General features: G+C 47.8%; 1 protein-coding gene across 1 annotated transcript in view; it reads right to left on the reverse strand.

Annotated features, from left to right (window-relative positions):
• The window catches only part of Abr (ABR activator of RhoGEF and GTPase), a 195,506-nt gene extending 180,889 nt beyond the window's left edge, over nucleotides 1-14,617 (reverse strand). Inside the window, exon 1 of the mRNA XM_013152089.2 lies at nucleotides 13,376-14,617. Coding sequence (XP_013007543.2) covers nucleotides 13,376-14,399 — 1,024 coding nt within the window. The 5' untranslated portion in view covers nucleotides 14,400-14,617. The remainder of the gene's footprint in view (nucleotides 1-13,375) is intronic.
• Between the last annotated feature and the right edge of the window lie 4,929 nt (nucleotides 14,618-19,546).

Genomic DNA, 19,546 nt, shown 5'->3' on the forward strand with positions numbered 1-19,546 from the left:
AGCCTCCCTCCCATGTGCTGAGATTACAGGTGTGTACCACCATACACAGTTTTCCTGCTGCTTTTGTTCTGTGTCCTTTGTAATAAATACCTTAGCTGTGATCAGTCTAATACTGAGTCTTATCCTTTTGCTAAATTGCTGAATGAAACCACAGTGGAGCATGTGCGCATTTCCAACACTGTGGTTCACATTTGCTAGATTCATCCTTCACATATACACAGAAAACAGCTATGATTATATTACCCTTGCCTTTGATGAGAAGGCAACTTAGAGGTTTTGAAGGACAATTTTTGTGGCTCAGAAGAGCCATTCTTCTGTATGAATGTAGTATCAGTATCCATCAGAATCAGCAAATAGTATCAACCTTCTCAGTGGCTTGAAATGACCATTTATTTTTCATACTTCACATCCACTGAGGCTTGCCTGGGGCTCTCTCTGCACTGTCTTCCCTAGAGCACCCCGACTGACAGAGTAGCCACCATCTAGAGCCCTGTGCCTGGCAGTTCCAGAGGGAAAAACAAGTTTTGAAGGATCTCACATCAGCATTGAATGCTCTGGCTCTGAAGTCGGGCACATCAGTCTCACACTTATTTAGTAAGAACTAAGAAAACAGCCTCACCAGATTTCATGGGAACCAGGAATGTACTCCTACCAATCCTATTTCCAGAAAGTGAAGGGGAACCAAAATATTTAATTTATAGTCGAATGACTAACATTGGTCTCTATCAGTTGGGAAGGGTCTACAGTCTTTGTCCACGTTTGAGGTATCAGCTTTTTCTACATTGCCTACCATTAGCAAATAGTACATTTCCACTAGGAAGAGGAGCAAAAAGTGGCAGGGATTCTAACCGGGTGAGCAGATGGATGAGGCAGTACACTAGAGGACTCATCGAAGTGAAATTTTAAAAAGGCTTCAGGCTGGATGTGGCAGTGCACATCTGTAATGCCAGCACCCAGGAGGCTGAGGCGAAGACTGTCTGGGCTACACAGCAAGACCCTGTCTCAAAAAAACAAAAAACAAACAAAAAAAACCCCACAAAAACCCACAAAGGAGCCAGGAATGGTGGCACATGCTTCTAATCCCAGTATTCTGGGAGGCTGAGGTGGAGGACTACATGTGTGGGCCTCACCTGGACAACTTAGTAAAACTTTCGAAATAAAAAAGTTGGGTGTGCTGGTGCACACTTGTAATCCAGCATGTAGGAGGCTGAGACAAGAGGATCATCAGGAGTTCAAGGCCAGGTTGGGCTACACAGTATGTTCAAGTCCAGCCTTAACGCCGCAGCAAGATCCTGTCTCAAAAATAATTAAATAAATGACAATAAAAGTTTAAAAAGATTGGGACTGTTGCTCAGTGTGAAAGCTACGAGTTCAATCCCCACTAGCACCAAAAGAAAAGACTGAGGAAGAAAAACTACCACTTGAGATTGACTTCTGCTCTTATGCTTATCAACTAATTGGTCCCCCTGTACTATTCTAAAAAAGGAGAACAAAAAGCAGAATAAAGAGGAAATGAAGCCTCATTTTTTTTCACATTAGTCTTTTTTTTTGTTTGTTTGTGTTTGGTTGGTTGGTTGGTTTTTGTTTTGTTTTGTTTTGTTTTGTTTTGTTTTGTTTTTTTGACAGGTCTTATCGTGTAGCCCAGGCTGGCCTTGAACTCGCTACATAGCCCAGGGAGGTCTTGAACTTGCAGCCATCCTCCTGCCTCAGCCTCTTGAGTGCTGGGGTTACAGGTGTGTGCCAGCACACCAGACTGTCTTTTATTTTGAGAATTTTGCTAAGTTGCCTGGATTAGGCCCAAACATGCAGTCCTCCTGCCTCAGCCTCCCAGAGTTCTAGGATTAAAAGCATGTACCACCATGCTCAGGGGAAGGAGGTGACAGATCAGGGATATACTCAGTGACAGTAATGCCTGCCTGGCAAGCACGAGACCCTGAGTTCAATTACTGGTACAAAACAAACAAACAGACAAACAAAAAACCATGAGGTGAGAAGAAAGAAGAAAAAGGGGCCAGAGACAAAGCTCAGTGGCACATAGCATCCTGGTAAGCATGAAGTTGTGAGTTTGATTCCCAGTACCAAAAAAACAAAAACAGAGAGCAAGAGAGAGAGAAGGAAGGAAGGAAAAAGGAAGAAAGGAAAGAGAAAAAGGTCTTTAAATGCTTAGCAATACCAACAGTCTGCCTAAGTATTCCTGTCCCAGCTCATGCACACACAGAGGCAAACCATTTAAATACAGCTGCGTAACTGCTCAAAAGAGGGAATGCACAAAGCTCAGGAAAGGAAGGTGGAGTCAGCACTAGGCTGGTTTCCAGAAAGCTCCTTTTCCCTCGACACTCTTTACCGTGGAGGCTGAAGAACTAAAATCCCCGATCCTCCAGCCCTCCTAGCAGTTGAGACGGCCACGTCACCCAGTCTAGGCTAACAGTGTGACGACAGGAGTCGACAGATACGGCCTTCTGAGGAACGGGGACAGCCAGCCAGTTTGACCCACCTGACTTCTTCACTTCCTTCTCCCTGAAACACAGCGCACACCTGTGGATGTAGCAGATTTCTTAATTTTAAAACAAGGCTTACTGTCAAGAGGACAAATACCTTCCTACTAAATAATGGGCAAGAGTCTCTGGGGTCCTTGGTAGAGGAGGAAAGCAAGCCTCTATCTGGCTAAGTCATGGTGGAGGCTTCCAACTGCTGCCCTTAACAAATTTAAGCAAACTCACTGGCTTAAAACCATACTAATTATTACCATAAGTTCTGCAGCTCAGAAGACTCACAAGGGTCTCTGTGGGCAAAACGACAGTTTTGGCAGGGATTTGAGAGAGTGCTCTGTTTCCTTGCTTGTCTCAGCTTGTAGAAGTCACCTGGCTCCTTCCTTCATCTTCACAGTGAGGAGTTGAGTCCTCACACTGCATTGCTCTGACCTCTTGCACCTCTTTCTCCCACTTTTGGGTCCTCCTGACTATGCCAGGCCCACCCAGGTAATACAGATCATCTCTCCTGATCCTGGTCCTTAATTTGATATCATCTGCAAAGACCCCTAAAAGGTTCCCAGACTGCATCCCAGATTGGGATGCAGATCTCTTCACGGGCTGTAACTCTGTCTAAAGTAGCCATTGTGGAAGAAGTTTTCTGTTGGTTTCAGCAAAATCCACTCAGAGCTGAGACCCAGCTCCCACGTCAACCTGAGGCAGGCAGAGAAGGCTTCCCAGAGCAGGTGGCCTCCGAGTGAGATCAGCAGGATGAGCTCACTGGGCAACATGAAAGGACTTCCCAGGGCAATGAGCCAGGGATGGCAGCGTTCAGTATGCCAGGAAACTACACGTGGCTCAGTATTGCCAGAGCTTAAGCAGGTGCGTGTGTGGGGGGCGTGGGAGGCTGGAGATGAGGGCAGACCAGTCCCCGCGTGCCTGGCCTATCTGTACCCGAAGAGCACATTGTGCCAGTAGGCAGCAAAGTGTCCCTGAAGAATGACAGCTGGGGGTGTAAGATGTGGCTTAGGGGAATAGAGTGATTATTTGTCTTCAATGTGGCCCATAACCAGGGGCTTTGGGGAAAGGCTACAGGCAGATCAGTCATTGTAATGGTTCACCTTGGGTGCTGAATGACTGTCTAAGTAGATACTCATAAACATTTACTGAGCACCTCCCATGTGCCAGATGCTATGGGATCCTGTGCAAGGTCCCCTGTTCACTAGGTCACCCACCCCAATGGCGCCCTTCAATATGTTCCTGGTTTGATCCCCAGCATCCCCCCCCAAAAAGAAAAAATACTGAAATTAGAGAATGGTGGTAATCGCACAACTTTGCAAACACACCAAAAACCATGGCTATGCACTTATTCTAAAAGAATGATTTTTTTTTTTTTGATACAGGGTCTTGCTATGAATTCCAGGCTTGCCTTAAACGCACTATGGAACCTGGACTGACCTCAAACTTGTAGCATTACTCCTGCTTCAGCTTCCTAAATGCTGAGATTAGAGGCGTGTGCCACTATGTCCAGCTAGGAACAAACTTTATAACATGTGAAATCTGTCTCAGTAAAAAAAAAAAAAAAAAAAAAGAAAGAAAGAAAAAAATTATGTATATATATATTATTTTTTTGCATTCATTTTTTAAGACAGGATCTCACTTTGTAGTTCAGGCTGGCCTTGAATTCAGTAGGTAGCACAGATTGGTCTCAAACTCCTAGCAGTCCTTCTGCCTCAGCCTCCCAAGGGCTGGGATTACAGGAATGTGCCACCATGCTCATCTTAACTAACATTTTAAATTAGAGAAAAACAAGCCTACCAGTTAGCACTAAGTGATCTTAGCATGATAAGTAGCCGGTCAGCTTCAGTTTCCTTGCTGGCAAAATGAGATGGTCGTGCATCCTTTAGGAGTCTGTTCTAAACATTAAATGTGAGAACACAGGTGAAGCACTTCACACAGTGTCTTGCAGACTCAGAAAATAAATGTATTCTCATCCCCTCCCTCCCAGGTGCCAATAAACTTTTAAACGATATTTTTATTCGGCACCTGTGAGATGTGACATGTGCTCCAGGCAAGCTCTCTTCAGACAGTCTGGTCTCAGGCAGACTGCGCAAGGATCAACTGGGAAGACAGGAGAGGAGCTGAAGTCGACTCTCACTGCGGAGAGACTGCAGATTTTCTCTGCAGCTACCCAGTGCAAAAATAATGAGGGAGAGTCACATGATATAAACACAGCTTTGCACATAGAGTGCTAGGGAAAGTCAGGTAGACAGATTTCTGCTCATAATCCTAGCATGGCATGCAAACAGAATCTAGTGTCCAAAACAGTCAGATCAGCTTCTACACTCAATACAGTAATGCAGCCCCACCCTCATGGCTATGGGCTTCTCAAAACCAGACTGAATGAATCCAAAACAAACTTTACAATAGGTTTTCTAGCACAGTACTAATTAGTACTCCCCCCCCACACACACACACACACTGTGCTTCTCATTTGTGACCGTTCTAAAATCAACCAGGTTATATATCAAGTGCCTGCGGTGTGCTCAACCCTGTGAAAGATACTGATGTGAAAAAGAGCCACAGCATAAACCACAGTCCCTGCTCTCCAGGAGGCAGCGAGCCTCCTAGCCTGAGAGCCATGCTTCACAGCCAGCGTGTAAAAGGCATCGTGCCTTGCACAGAGCAGCGGTTCTGTTGTCATTTGTGCACTGGGTCAATGAGTTAATAGAGGGCACAATAATTGGACAATTGTGCCATGTGGGGCTCACTCTAAGAACCACAAGATGGCTTGGAGTAGCTGGAAAAATCTTGTGCCAGAGGCTGCTAGTTGCCTACTCAATGTCAATGCTTCCATTTTCCTCATAACAGAGGCCCTATTTTATCTGAAGTGGCCATATGGCCAGATAAAACACTGTCTCCCAGCCTCCCTTGTAGCTAGAGGTGGCTACGGAGATTTAAAAAAAAAATTGTAAAGCAGAGATTTCCAGAAAAGTGTTTGACAAGGCAGACCAGCACCTGCCACTTGCTGTTATGCTCTTCCTGGTCTTCTAATTCTTGCAACCTTAGACCAGAAAAGGAGAAAGACCAAAAAACCTAAGTTTCTGATCACAGTCACCATATTCTCCTGGAACTGCTTACCTCTGGAGTTCTTTCCCATAAGACGGAAATAAACCTCAAACTGAGGCTTACCCTGAGTTGTTCCAGCTGCACTTTAGGATGGGGTCACATGCAGCAAACCCACATCATAACCATTACGAGGTTCCATAAAGAAGAGGCCTTAGGGGAAATACACTGGCCTTGTGATTGGGGTAGTGAGATGGGAGGGCAGCTCATGTCAGAAAGAGAGGAAGAGGCACCAGCAGGAAAGAGCATCAGCTGAAAGCAAGTGGAAAAGGGAGATAAGAAGCCAGATGATGGCTTTGCAAACGCTGGGAAAAAGAGAATCTGACTGGAGAAGAACCAAGGACCACAAAGGATCAAGAAAGCTGGGCTCCCTCTGAAGAAACAAACCTCCTCTGAAGCACTTTGTGAGGCTGAGGCAGGCAGATTGCAAATTTCAGTCCAGTCAGAGTAACTTAGTGAAGCCCTTTTCAAAATTACAACAGCAGGGTCTGGGGATTTAGCTCAGCGGCATTTGCACCTGCCTTGCAAGCAGGCAGTCGTGAGTTCGATCCCCGGTGCTGATTAAAAAAAAAAATTACAACAGCAACAATAATACAAAAAAGGACTGGGATAATCTCAGTCTGAAGGCCCCGAGGTCAATCCCAGTACTGCAAACAAAAACAAAAATAAAACAAATACCACTGAATTGAATAAAAAACATAAGAAAGAGATAAACAGAGAGGCTTGGGGAACTTCATCACATGAGGAGATGCAAATCATGGGTCGGGTGTAGAGCTCGGGGGTAAAGCTCATGTGAGGCCCTGGGTTTGAGTCCCAGCATAGCAAATTTTTAGAAAAGATGCAAATCTGAGCAGTGGCTGGGTCAACCAAGTGAAAGCTCCTGTACTCAAAACAGGTATAATTACAATACCCTCAGCACACCACATTCCTGGCCCCGTGCTATGTACGCTCCATGTATTATCTCATTGCACAAGTCTGTGAAATAGCCCTATTATTATCACACCTATCTTTTGGACAAGGAACCTGAAGCCTAGAAAAGGTCAAGAACTCTTCTAACATAAGCATCATAACTCTGCACTCTGGGTAACCCAAGTTTGCTTTAATGGCAAGCCCATTTCCAAAATGAGGAAAGTGTTAGTAACCATTATTTCAGAGTCAGACAAAAGCATGAAGAACCTGACTTTAAAACAGGAAGATCTCAGCACTTGGGAGGTTGAGGCAGGAGAATCATTTGCAAGTTCAAGACCAGCCTGGGCTAGAAAGTGAGGCCAAGGCCAGCCTGAACTGCATAGGAGACCCTGTCTCAACAAGACAAAAAAATAAAAACACACAAACTAAGAAAACCAGGAAGATCTAGCTGGGTGTGATGGTGCACACCTGTGATGGTGCACTCCGGGTGGCTAAGGCAGAAGGATGGCAGATTCAAACCCAGCTTGGGCAATTTAGCAACTTATCAAGAACCTACCAGACGGGCATGATGGCTCACGCCTGTAATCCCAGCACTCGGAAGGCTGAGGTGGAAGGATCATTTCGAGTTTGAGACCAGCTTGGGCTACAAAGTGAGCTCAAGGCCAGCCTGAACTGCATAGCGAGACCCCGTCTCAAAAAGACAAAAAAAAAGAACCTACCTCAAAATAAAACAAATAAGGGATGTAGCTCAGTGCAAAAGTCAAACTATTAAAAAATAAATGAATACTTTTAAAAATATGAATAATACATAATAAACATGAAGCTAGTTTGTGAACTGTCTCTTAAGCAAAAGAAAAACAGATAGATTACAGAAACATTCCAGGGTCGGTTGCATTTACTGCATATACAGGAGGAAAGCATGCTAAACAAACCGTGTACCACCCTCTGGCAGGGGTGAAGCATTCCTGAGGTGCAGAGGAGGCTAAGCATTGCACAAGCAAGAAAACAGTAAGAACTTCAGCTTCCAATCCGCAGCAGCAAACCTCCAGCACCTACGTCTTAAATAGTTTTTTAATATCTCTCCACAACAGGGATTGGGAAAAAAAATTCTACCACAGCTAAGGCTAAATATTCAATACTTTGAGTTAAGTTATTCAGACACAGCCACCGAATACAAGGAATTCTTCCTGGAGCAACAATCTCATTAGTCACTGATGGAAAAGGAAAAAAAATATCAGGTTACAAGTAAGCTAGGTAACTTGAATACTTAGTAGGAAATGCATTTCCCATGAAGATTAAAAGTAAAACGTCTCCATCAGCAACCTGGCAGGCTCCACCGGCAGGGTTTCCCAAGTGGAGAAATCTGGCACCCTGCAGCTGGCCCAGGACAGCATGAGAGGCTGGACATTAAAACCGTCAGGTTTTAGCCAAGAGCAGCGGCACCAGGCTGTAATTCCAGGTACTGAACAAGCTGAAGCAGGAGTTTCAAACTTCAAGGCCAATTTCAGCATCTTAGGAATACCAAAATGAAATTTTAAAAAGGTCTGGAGATGTAGCTCGTGGCAGAGAACCTGTGTAGCGTGTATGAAGCCCTGGGTTCAACACCCAACACCAGGAAAATAACCGTGTCAGCTTTGAAGACTGACTCACGTTCAAATGCTGGCACCACTACATGCTAACTGTGCTGCTCTAGGGAGTTTCTTTACCTCTCAGAGTTTCAGCATCTTCACCTAGAAAATGGCACTGGTAGGCTGGGAGGCTACAAGAAACAGTCTGCTGTCCTGCCACTATGACTTTGAAGGCTTAGGATTCCAGGCAAGAAGAGGCTAGGAAGAGCTGAGATGGTGCACGCCTGTAATTCCAGCACCCAGAAGGCTGAAGCAAGAGGATCACACAGCCAGACCCTGTCTCAGAAATGAATACATAGAGCCGGGGATCCAGCCCAGCAGCACAGTCCTACCTGGCAAGCGTAAGATCCTGAGTTCAATTCTTGGTACCAAAAAATAAATTTTAAAAATTAAAATTAAAAATAAATAAAAAACATTTATTTTGTCATTTGAACAGAAACTAGAAATATCACATGAATAATTTCTGACAGCCCTTTTGTATTTCCAGACGGGGTCTCCCTAAGTTGTGTAGGCTGGGCTTGAACTTGCAATCCTATATCAAGCCGACTTTGGGGAGTTCTGTTAAAGCTCTCCAGGCCTCTCATAATTCTCATAGGGAATGCAGAATAGTAGCGCCTGTCTCATGAAGCTGTTGTGTGGTATAAATGAATTAATATAGGCAAAGTGCCCTGAACAGGAGCAAGTAAGAAAAAAAGTAAGTCTTTGTTGTTTTGCTTTTCCTGCTTTTCCAGCCTGAGAGACAGAGAAGGAGTTTTGTGAAGGCCAGTGTGTGGCCCTCAGCCTCATCCTGGTCACAGCAGAGCCAGGGCACAGGCATGGGTCTAACTGCACGGCACATGCAATCTCGAAGCTCTTGTCTCTCAGCCTATCGCAGTGGCTCCACCACCACATGCTGCAGTCCTAACCATGCATCATTCTAGTATGGCCCAGTCCTTCCTGGTGCCAATCAAGGCTGTAAGATGCTAAAAGACACTAGGTGACCCGAAATTCTAACTTAGTTAAATTCTGATTTTGCCACTGTGTATGGAAAGAAACCCCAAATATGTGTTGGTTTAGGGATCTGCCCCTCATTGGAGAGAAAATGGTCCTTTAAAAAAAAAAAAAAAGGCACCCCTTTGCTTTTGGGTCTTTTTATATAAAGCCTCATGGACCTACTATCCTTAGAAACCCTGAGACGAAGTAAGGCAAAAATGTGTTGTTGGCTCATAAAACCTGCCCTTTAGTTAAGTCCTCTGGATACAGATGATGGGTGTGGTCCCAAGCAAGAAGGGAAGAACAGTATGAGAGCCAATCAAAGAGCCTCATAAACCAAGATTACCACCCTGCCCTGGGTTCCTGAGCAGCTGCCAGGTTCTAAAATGAGCCAAAACAATGTGTTAGGGGAAAAAATGTGATATAAATGACCAAACCATTTGTGACCAAGAATGATCTAAGAGTAGGAAGCTTTGAATGGTCAACCCAGAGAAAAACATCCTGTAACAATAACTAGTTAGCACTCCTGGGTTCTTACTATGTCCCAGAACCTGTTCCAGGCCCATTACAGATAATACCTCACTTATCTCCATAGGAACAACACATCCAGATGTGGTGGCATACTTTTGTATTCCCAGCACTTGGGAGGCTGAGGCAGGAAGATGGCTGTGAATTCAAGGCCAGCCTGACTGCATAGCAAGTTCAAGGCCAGCCTGAATTTCATGAGACCCAGTCTCAAAACAACAAAAAACTGTACAGTGTAAGTAGCACTTATTAACCCTATTTTATGGACAAGGAAAATGAGACACAGGAAATTCAAATAGCTTCTCCCAGGGCCACACAGGAAGTAATAGTTGAAAATTATGGTCTTAATGTTTTCAAACCTTTCTGTCCAGCCCACAGCAATAAATACATTCCTCAACAGCACCAGTGTACATTTTCACATATATAATTCAAACTATTTATTTATAAAGACAGTGTCTCACTATGTAGTGCAGGCTGGCTGTAAATTCACTACATACCCCAGGCTGGCTTCCAACTGGTGGTGATCCTCTTGCTTCAGCCTCCCAAGTTCCAAGATTACAAGTATGTGCAACCATACCAAGCAACAAAATGTTAAAACAGAATAATACTCACCTTAACATGTACAATATATTCTGATGATGCTACTGTTTTTCCATGAGTAGAGGTTAAACCCAAGGGTTCTCTACCACTGAGCTTTATCTCCAGCCCTATTTATTTTATTTTTTATTTTGAGACAGTCTTGCTAAATTACCCAGGCTGGTCTCTCAAACTTACAGTCTTCCTGCTTCAGTCCCAATAGCTGCAATTAGTGGTGTCCCACCACTCCCAGCTACTTTTCTTTTTGTTTTCAGTGCTAGGTATTAAACCCAGGGCTTACACACACTAAGCATCTCCATCACTGAATTACATTCCCAGCCCGGGTACTGTCTATCCTATTCCATCCCATTAAAAACATACACCACACTGGGCATGATTGTAATTCCAGTATTTGGGAGGTTGAGGCAGGAGGACTGCTGCTTGAGTTCAAGGGTAGTCTGGGTTCCATAGTGAGTTCAAGGCCAGCCTGAACAACGTAGCAAGACTCTGTCTCAAAAAACTGTATCACTCGGGGCCAGGGATTTAGCTCAGTGGCATAAGCACCTGTCTTGCAAGTGCACAGTCGTGAGTTCAATCCCCAGTATAAAAAACAGAAAAACAAACAAAAAAACCATATCACTCAACAAGTATTTCTGGAACACATAATACTGTATATATATGTTAGACACCATCCCAGCTACATCAGTAAATGGAAGAGACAAAAATCTCTGCCTTGCTGCAGCTCACATTTCTCCAGAGACAGTGAATCAAATCCATAAGCAAAACTGTAGCATCTAAGTTGGTAATATGAGTGCTATGGAGAAAAATAAGCCGAGATGGTTACGGGTGGCCAAGGAAGAGCTCAGGATGCTTTCAGTGCTTGCTACACTGATTCCACTAGGCTGTCACCTGCAGTGTTAAGACCTCCATCCTTAATTGCTTTACACTAATGCCTTCTCGTATGTTTGAAGCCTCTGTGTCCTGCTGTATGCATGTATTGTGCACACACATGCATCACGTACATGTGTCAGTATGCGTATGCATGTGTGTGCACCATGTATGCATGTGCAGGCCCACCCTTATCCACTTCATCACTGACAGGTTTTTGAAGACAGGCAGGGCCTCCACATGCAGCTGTGCAGGGGTTCCCAACACAAGCTTGCCCTTCAGAGGGGGTCTGGAATGGAGCCTGAAATAGACCCCTGGCACTACTAGTCAAAGCCATGAGTGCCAGATGAATACTTTGGCTGGAATCTTTAGTCCACAGAAAAGAGAATCTGCTTTATTATTGGTCTCCCCAGAGAGGGCACCTTTAGAATCTGAAAGACCAGAGGTGGTGCTGGATTCTAATTTGTACCAAGGTGCCCTATGTGCTAGAGTGTCCTTCGGGAAAGAGACCACTTACAGAATTAAAATCACTCCCAGGGGAAAATCCAGTACACTTCACACACCTGACAGAGTGATTGATGTGAGTCTCAAGGGAGAAGGGATTGGAGCCAGCTCTAAAGCAGCTAGGGCCACTTGGGTAGCCTCCACTGAAGGCACTTGGAACCTGGCACCACAGTGAAATCTTTAGACTCTTGCTTTAAGTTAAGGGGACACATAATAAATGTTACTAGCAAGGGTGGCAAAAGCATTACCTATGGGAAAAGCAGCCAATCTCTGCTAATGAATAAGTGTAATTGATCAAAACAGATGACTCAACGGACTGTCCAAATGTGCTTTTAGCAGAGTGGACAGTTTTTTTTTCTATTCAAATGCAAACTCAGATGAGATCTAATAATGGAGATTTTGGAACAATCCCAGCATCAGTAATTTCTTCTTTTTTTTTTTCTCCTTCACTAAGCAGGAAGGCATCGTAAGTTCTTGGCCGCATCAACTGCCAACGGATGCTTTCCATGTGGCTGAGGGGGACCCCTGACAGTGGCCAGATGTAGTGAAGAAGGGGGCAGTCATAAGCCACCCCACACCCCCATCTGACCTTTCCTCCTTACCCGTATCTACTCCCTCACTTATGAAGAGCTAGGTGCCCATTCAACTCAATAAAATCATGTGTATTTTTTTTTTATTGGTAACGGGGATCGAACTCATGACCACCTGCTTGCAAGGCAGGTGCTTATGCCGTTGAGCTAAATCCCCAGCCCCTCATGTGTATTTTTTTTTTTTTAACAAATATTTATTGAGCGCTGTGCTGGCCACCATGAAGGGATTCAGAGATGAAAAGACCAGGCCCTGTCCTCAGAAAAGACAGCAGATGAGGAGGCAAGCAATAGATGAAAGAAGGCTCTCCCAAAGCCCTCAGCTCACCTGGGCAAGCATTTAATCTTTCTGGACTTCAGTTTCCTCCCTTATCAAGTGAAGGTGTTGGACTAGACAGGATCTCAGGGCACCAGGCCAGCTGAAAACTGTGATCCTAAGCCTTCCCGTTTCTTTGAGGCTCCTAGGCTTCTTGGAAGCTGACTGGCCCAGGGCAGCCTTCTAGGAAAGGAAGATTCAGCCAGAAGGGGGTAGTGAGCCTTACGTACCCTTCCTTGGTGAATCCTGCACCAGATACAGGGTGAATCCTAGTGTTCTGGATTTTTCCCCTGAGGATAATTTTTAATTCTGTGAGTGGTCTTCTTTCTCCAAGGACACTTTAGTCCATAGGGCATCTTGATGCAAATTAGAACCCAGCCTCTCTCCTAGGCTATCAAATTGAAAAAAGGTGCCCCGGTCTAGAGGCAAGTTAAGTTCAGAAAACAAAGTAGAACAGTTAGACTTTTGCACTAAGGAATCTGGGGGGAAAGAGGAGTTATTTAAGCACTGGGCCCCATCAGGGTGGTACTAAGGAATCTGGAGAATCTGAGCAAGGGCTGGAGGTGGGGCTCGGATTGAGTGAGTTGTAATAATCAGCAGAAAGGCTGAGATCTGGTGTTAAGAGGTTTCTCCTTGGGTCTGGCCAAGCACCCCATTGATATCACCCTTGTCATTGCCATCATGCTTATTTTCATGAGCTCGCCCAAACCAAAGATTCGATTTATACTCTTTTTAAAGTTCCACAAGTGGTTTTAAATTCGAGGCAAGGCTCATCGCCTTCTTCCCAGGTTAAACAGGACCACCAAGGTGGACCAGGAAGGGGTGCTCGCACACAGAAGGCTTCCAGGGGTGGGATCTAGAGTGAGATGTGCCTACCTGCAGAGGAGCCGTCCTCGTGGTCCGAGCTGTTGTGGCTGCAGTCGCTGCCTCTCTCTGGAGAGCTGTGACAGGGTGAGTCCCGCTCTGGCACACGCAGGAACCTCTTGCGCCCCCAATGGGTAAAGTGCTCCCGGGCCCGGCGCCGAGGGGGTTCATCTTCAGTCTGGAGGGAGGCCCGACTGTCCTTGGTCTCTGTCTCCAGCGGCTCTGGGTCTCGGCCCTGGTGCCGATGCCGCCGGCACCCGGGTATCAGATGCATCCAGCGGTGCGGGCTGCACGCCCGCGCTGGCTTCTCAGGCTCATCACGGGTCCCGAACCGACAGGGGCCCACCACCAAATGGCTGAGGGCGAATTTCTCGTTCAAATCTACCATCTCGAAGTCGTGGTCACTGCTGTCGCCCCCATCGTCCGCAAAAGAGGAATCTGGCTCGCCTTCCTCCGAGCCCCGCCCCGCAAGGGTCCCCAAGGATCGTTCCTCTCCCGGCGCGTGGGAACCAGGGCCATCGCGATGGATGGGCGCGCAGTCCTCCCGGGGCCTGAAGAGGAGGCGAGGCTGCACCAGCTGCCTGTGGATGGCGGCCGTCAAGCTGAGCACCGCGCCTCCTCCCTCCGCCACTCGTGGGGCCGGAGGAAGGTCCAGGCAAAAGCAGGGGTTTTGCTCGGCCTTCGCCGCCACCTCCCGGTCCGGGCGCGCGGGGTCCAGGGCGTCTCCGCCGCCGTCCGCTGCGCCCTCCTCGAGGCCTGCAGGCACCGGCTCCTCCGCCGAGGGTCCCCCGCCGCGGCTGTCTCCGCCCTCCGCGCGCCCGCGGCCTTGGTCCAGCTTCTCCCCAGCCAGAGCGGTCTCCAGGTACAAGACTTTGAACTTCTCCTCGGCCAACACCTGTTGCAGTCGCTTCAGTTTGAGTTTGCTGCACTCCAGCTCGCGCTCCATGTCCGGCACCGACTCCAGCCTCATGACTGGAGCTTGCTCCCCGGGGAACTCGGCCTGCCAGTGGCGCACGAACTCCTCCGGGTCCCACATGCTGGGCGTCCCGTCGGGCCACCCCGGGCCAGGTTCCTCCGCGCCGTGGCCAAGCGGTGTTGTGGCGGGCTCGCTCCGGGAAGACCGCGCTGGCGCAGTCACCAGCCCGTTGCTTCAGCACCGAAGAGAAAAAGAAGGGGGGAAGAAATAAAGTTTTCCCCTTCCGCCCTGGTGCCTTTTTCTTTTTTCTTCTGGGTTTCGCCTTCCTGACGTAAGCAGCCAGCCGCCCGCGGCGGAGGCGGGGAGCCCGGGGCCCCTGGGCCCGCCCCGGGCAGGGCGCGTGGAACCCGCGGTCTGCAGCCCCCACGGCTGCAGGCTCAGGTTCCTGCGAGCCGCGGCGGAGGCGGAGCCTCGGTGGCGCTCGGCCCGGGCCCGCGGGCTCCGGGGCTGTGCAGGAGGTCGGGCGAGTCTCACCCCGAGGTGGGCGCGCGGCGGTGCCCCTCGGAGGCGCCCGCTGCCGGGGAGCCAATTCGCGCCTTCCCAGCCCCGGGAACTGCGCAGCCGGCGCCGCAGCGCGCGGTCCGCGCCCCCTCACTGCACCGAGAGCGCGGGGCCGCGCGGCCGGCGGGAGCCCGGGTGAGCGAGCGCGCGAGGGCGCCCTGAGCCGCGCGCCAGGCTCCCGCCGCCCAGCTCTCCAATCCCGGATCCCCGCAGCCTAGCTGGCCCTGGCGGGGCGGGTGTCCAGAAGCCACCAGGAAAACGTGCGCGAAAGGCGTGAGGCGCGGGGATTTATCAAGAGAGCAATTTAATGCAAAACTAGGGCTAAAACTTCGGTTTTTGAATCCCTTTAAAACCGTTCTCTCCGCTGCACACTAGAGCTTGTTGGAGGGGAGAAGTAGGCAAGGGTGACGCATCCATGTGGCCCTGGAGAAGCTCCGGGTGACTTCAGAGCTGAAGGAGCTCCCGTGTCATTGAGTCAAACCGTAGGCCACTGCAGGCTCACCCAGAGGCGGGCCCGCGGTGAGGGTGCTAACAGAGCACCCTCCACATCACCTCCGCTGTGCAGCCTCTCTCAGGAGGAAGGGAAACGAAGCCGGGAAAAGGTGCCTGGCAGGCCGGCTGCAACTCCAGCTTCGCCTTCCCGGTCACCTGGCTGCGCGGTTCTTTTCCTCCCTTTCCTTTTTTGTCAAGGTCTTGCCTGAGGTCACCGCCCACCTCCCATGTTTCCTTCTTACCCGGAGAGGGTTTCTTCAAAAGATGAGGAAATTGATATCTTTAAGAAGGGAAATGATTCCAAAGCTAGAAGCTGGAATTTCTCCTCTTTTCCCTGTGCCCTTTAGGGACTAGAAGCTAAACTCCAACGACCTGCCACTCTCCTGTCATCTGAGCCCTTCACATAAACCATCCTCGGCACACTTTGCGGCCCCCTTCAGTTCACCCCTCAAGAATAAAAGAAGATATTTCTTCTGACATATTGCCAGTGCTTTTGCTCAAAACCCTTTGGTGGTTCCCCAGCACATACGGGTTCCTCTGCGTGACAAAGGAGTCCCACGGGATTGAGGGGTTCAGTCTGTACCCAGCTATCAGCCTTTCTCCTATACTTTTGCCTTACTAACTTAATACTGTTACCAAAGACCTAGCCTTTTTTTTTTTTCAAGACAGGGTCTCACTATGCAGTTTAGGTTGACCTTGAGCTCACTTTGTAGCCCAGGATGGCTTCAGACTCACAGTGATCCTCCTGCTTCAGCCTCCCAAATGCTGGGATTACAGGTGTGAGCCACCATGTCTGGTTTTTTTGTAGTCTTTTGAAAGAGTCTCACTTTGTGGTTTAGGCAGGCCTTGAACTCACCATGGAGCCTAGGCTAGTCTCCAATTCACAACTATCCTCCTGTCTCAGCCTCCCAAGTGCTGGGATTACAGGCATTTGCCACCACAACCAGTCCCTACTTTGTTTTCTGTGTGCCTCTTCCTGTCTAAGAACTCCTGTTTTCCCACTACACACACACACACACACACACACACACACACACACGTAAAGCTCCATGCAGCCTGGGGACTTCCACCCCCTCTGAGACGTCTTTCCAGCTCTCTGCCTCTAGCTTGGGTCACCTCTTGTTTGGATCCTTGCCTGTCTTTCTTCCTTGGCCCTCCTTTCATGCTATTGTAGTTATTAGTGACATCTTTTGTTTCCCCTCAGAACTGTGCAAAGTCAGGAACTGTCTTTCCACTCTTTGTATTCTTGCTGCTTCTCGAAAAGAATGTTATAGAGATGATTGGTAATTGTGGAAGGAAGAAATGAATGGACGGATCAATGCATTCCCCACCTTGCCAACCCTTACTGTGTTTCTGTTGTCTGTCATTCAGGACTAGGGTAGAGGCGCCTCCCACAGAGACCTCTTGACTCTGGAATTCCTTTCCTGCCTGTCTATGATTACTCATTTTACTTTTAACCTTTCTTCCTTTTTCATTTTTTTTTTCTAACTTACTGTTTTGCTGGATGAATCACCACAGTGTTTGTCTTTATGCCATGTGGCTGTAGGGAAATAGATATATTTTAAAAATACACTAATTGAAGCTGGCCTGGGGGTGTGCACCTATAGTCCCAGCATTTAGGAGGCTGAGGCAGGAGGATCACTAGGAGTTCGAGGCCAGCCTGGGCTACATAGTGAGTCCAAGGCTGGTCTGAACTACATGGTGAGAGCTTGTCTCAAAAATAAATAAAGCTAACTAAGTTTTCCCCAGTTGGAATGATTTCTCAGTCCTTCACCTAGTTCCTTAGAGCACTTTGCCTGCTACCTTAGCTCCGTACTTTGAAGCCCCAGAGGCCACCACTACCTCTTCCACCAGGAAGGCTGAGAAGCTGCAGTTCCTGTAACCAACCAGTATCCATAAAATAGAGTCTGCAGGCATTCTGGCCTGGGTTAAGATTTCAGAAGGAGAGAGAAAATGTAGCACAGCTGTGATGGATGGCTCCCGTCAATAGCCTATTGATGGGAAGATCTTTCACTATGTATATTTAAATGCACACAAAAAAGAGAAAATTATAAGTTACTAGGATCACCCATTTCTCAATGTGTAAGTTCCCTGGCAGGGTCATTTCAACTCTGTCCTTTAATTAAAGCGGTGGTATAATTCCCCTTTGGCCCAAGGAAGTTGTTACCAAAACCACTAATTTTTTCCACCAGGACCAATATAGCTGGAAACGCCAGCATACATCTTCTGTAAACAGATCCCAAGAGCAGCCTTCATTGTCTCCAGCTGCTGGATAGGTCAGCTTTATTACTTGCTTTCGGGTTATCATGGGGACAAGGAACAGGGTGGCTGACATTTATTGAGTCCACATTTCTAGTTGCCACACATCTTTGATCTCATCTAATTTCTCACAGCAACCCCATAAAGAAGGTTGCCACTTCAGAAAGACAAATGGAAGGCCAAAGAGGTTAGAGGTCACACAGTGAGTCCGCTGGCTTCTAACAGCCGGCAGCTTTGCTGGGGTGTAATCCATAAACATCTGTCATTCATTCATTCAGTAAATATTTGTTGAGTACCTGTGAGGTGCCAGGGCCAAGTAAATTAAGCTTAAACTTAATAGCCTGGCATACCAGTCTCTTCCCAGTGAATCCTCTGACCCTCGTCCACTTTTCTAACACCATTTCCTAAATTTGTTCTGCTTATGGCACCCAGTCAGCCCCCAACCGGAGTAACTTTCTGTCTGCAGTAGGTGCCCCTTGTGTGTCCCATGCTGCCTGCCCTTAGCCCATCTGGATCTCTGCTACGGCTTTAGTGGACAGTTCCCATGGGCAGCTGGGTCTCACCTCAAGCTCCTGGCACCCTCAGTAGTCTCCACTTTTCTGCCTGAGAGGCCGTTTTATCAAAATCACGAGCTCGGAGGGGGAAGTTAACCCTTCCCCCAGGGATATCCCAAGGCTTGCAGATAAGGCACAAACTTATCCCAACTACTCACGAGGCTGGGCCAGAGGGGCTGCAAGTTCAAGGCAAGCCTCAACTCACAAAGAGACCCTATCTCCAAAAAACGAAAACAAAATCGGGTGTGGTGGCACATACCTGTAATCCCTCAGGAGAATTTGCCCCTGTTGCTCTGGGACCACCAGGAATGAGCCCCAGTTCCTCACAGCTCAAGTGAGAACCATGTAAATGAGAACCAGTCAGCAAGGACTCTCTTTGAGGGCTTTCTCTTGTCTGTCTCTGTCTCCCTCACTCCTGCTTCCTGGGACAACCTCTCACATAAAATACTTGAATAAAAGTCCTTGTTCTTTCCCCCCTCACTAAGACACCCTCCACAGTCCCCAGACCCTCTCTGACACTTCACATTTCCCAGTCCTTCCTCGTCCTCTCTTACTTCATTGGGCTGCTTCTCCTCTTCCTGGGGAGACTTTCTACACCAGAGCCCAGCTCACCTGTGACTTTCCCTCTTCCCGACCCCAGTGAGGCCCGACAACCTGAGGAAGGCCTTACCTTAGTCCTAGCTCCGCTTATTTACAGCTGTTCAAGTCCATGAGCCTCCCTGGACTGCAAGGATCAGAGACTCCTGGCCTGCCGGCACATTATATTCCTCCAGCTGTCCCAGTACTTAGCAAGGTGTGGACAGGCGCGGCAGAGCCAGTTCCGAGTCCTTTCTGTTGAGGGAATGAATGAATGGTAACAAGTCAGTGAAAGTTTGCTACTTAACTAGACTCTTTGTACCTCAAGCCAGAACGATTCTTACCCACTGGGCAGAGTGGGAAGACACCTTAGGAGGGCCCTGCTATTAGGAGCTCTTATCTCTACAAGATTTCCTTTGCATTAATAAGGAAGCAGCTTAAAAATGCACAGTGTGGCCATCCATCACTCACGCTTCACGTGAAGGAAAACTACCTTCCGCCTTGTTTTCCTGTTGTTATCTGAGCTCAGTAGGGAAGGGCTGGGTGGAGGAAGAGAATAAAAGCAGAGAGAGTCAGAAGGAGGCGACCTTGGAGGGGTGGCGCAGGGATCTAAGTGGTAATAGGACTCCTTTTGAGTGCCTCTCTCACAGGCTTTAGTTCGCTAAGGCAAGAGTTTTCCTGGCCACAGAGCTAGTCAGACTAGTCTTGGACCTCCTCCAGTATCAGTTCTTCCAGAATCTTGGGAGTGGGGCCCCACATCCGGAGTCTGTCTGTTTCCAGCTTTATTGAGGCATAATACAATAAAATTCAGTTAAGTGTATAATT

The sequence above is a fragment of the Cavia porcellus genome, unplaced genomic scaffold (assembly GCF_034190915.1).
Source record: "Cavia porcellus strain 051 isolate PalLab524CR breed Dunkin Hartley unplaced genomic scaffold, mCavPor4.1 scaffold_6, whole genome shotgun sequence".
Taxonomy (NCBI): Eukaryota; Metazoa; Chordata; class Mammalia; order Rodentia; family Caviidae; genus Cavia; species Cavia porcellus.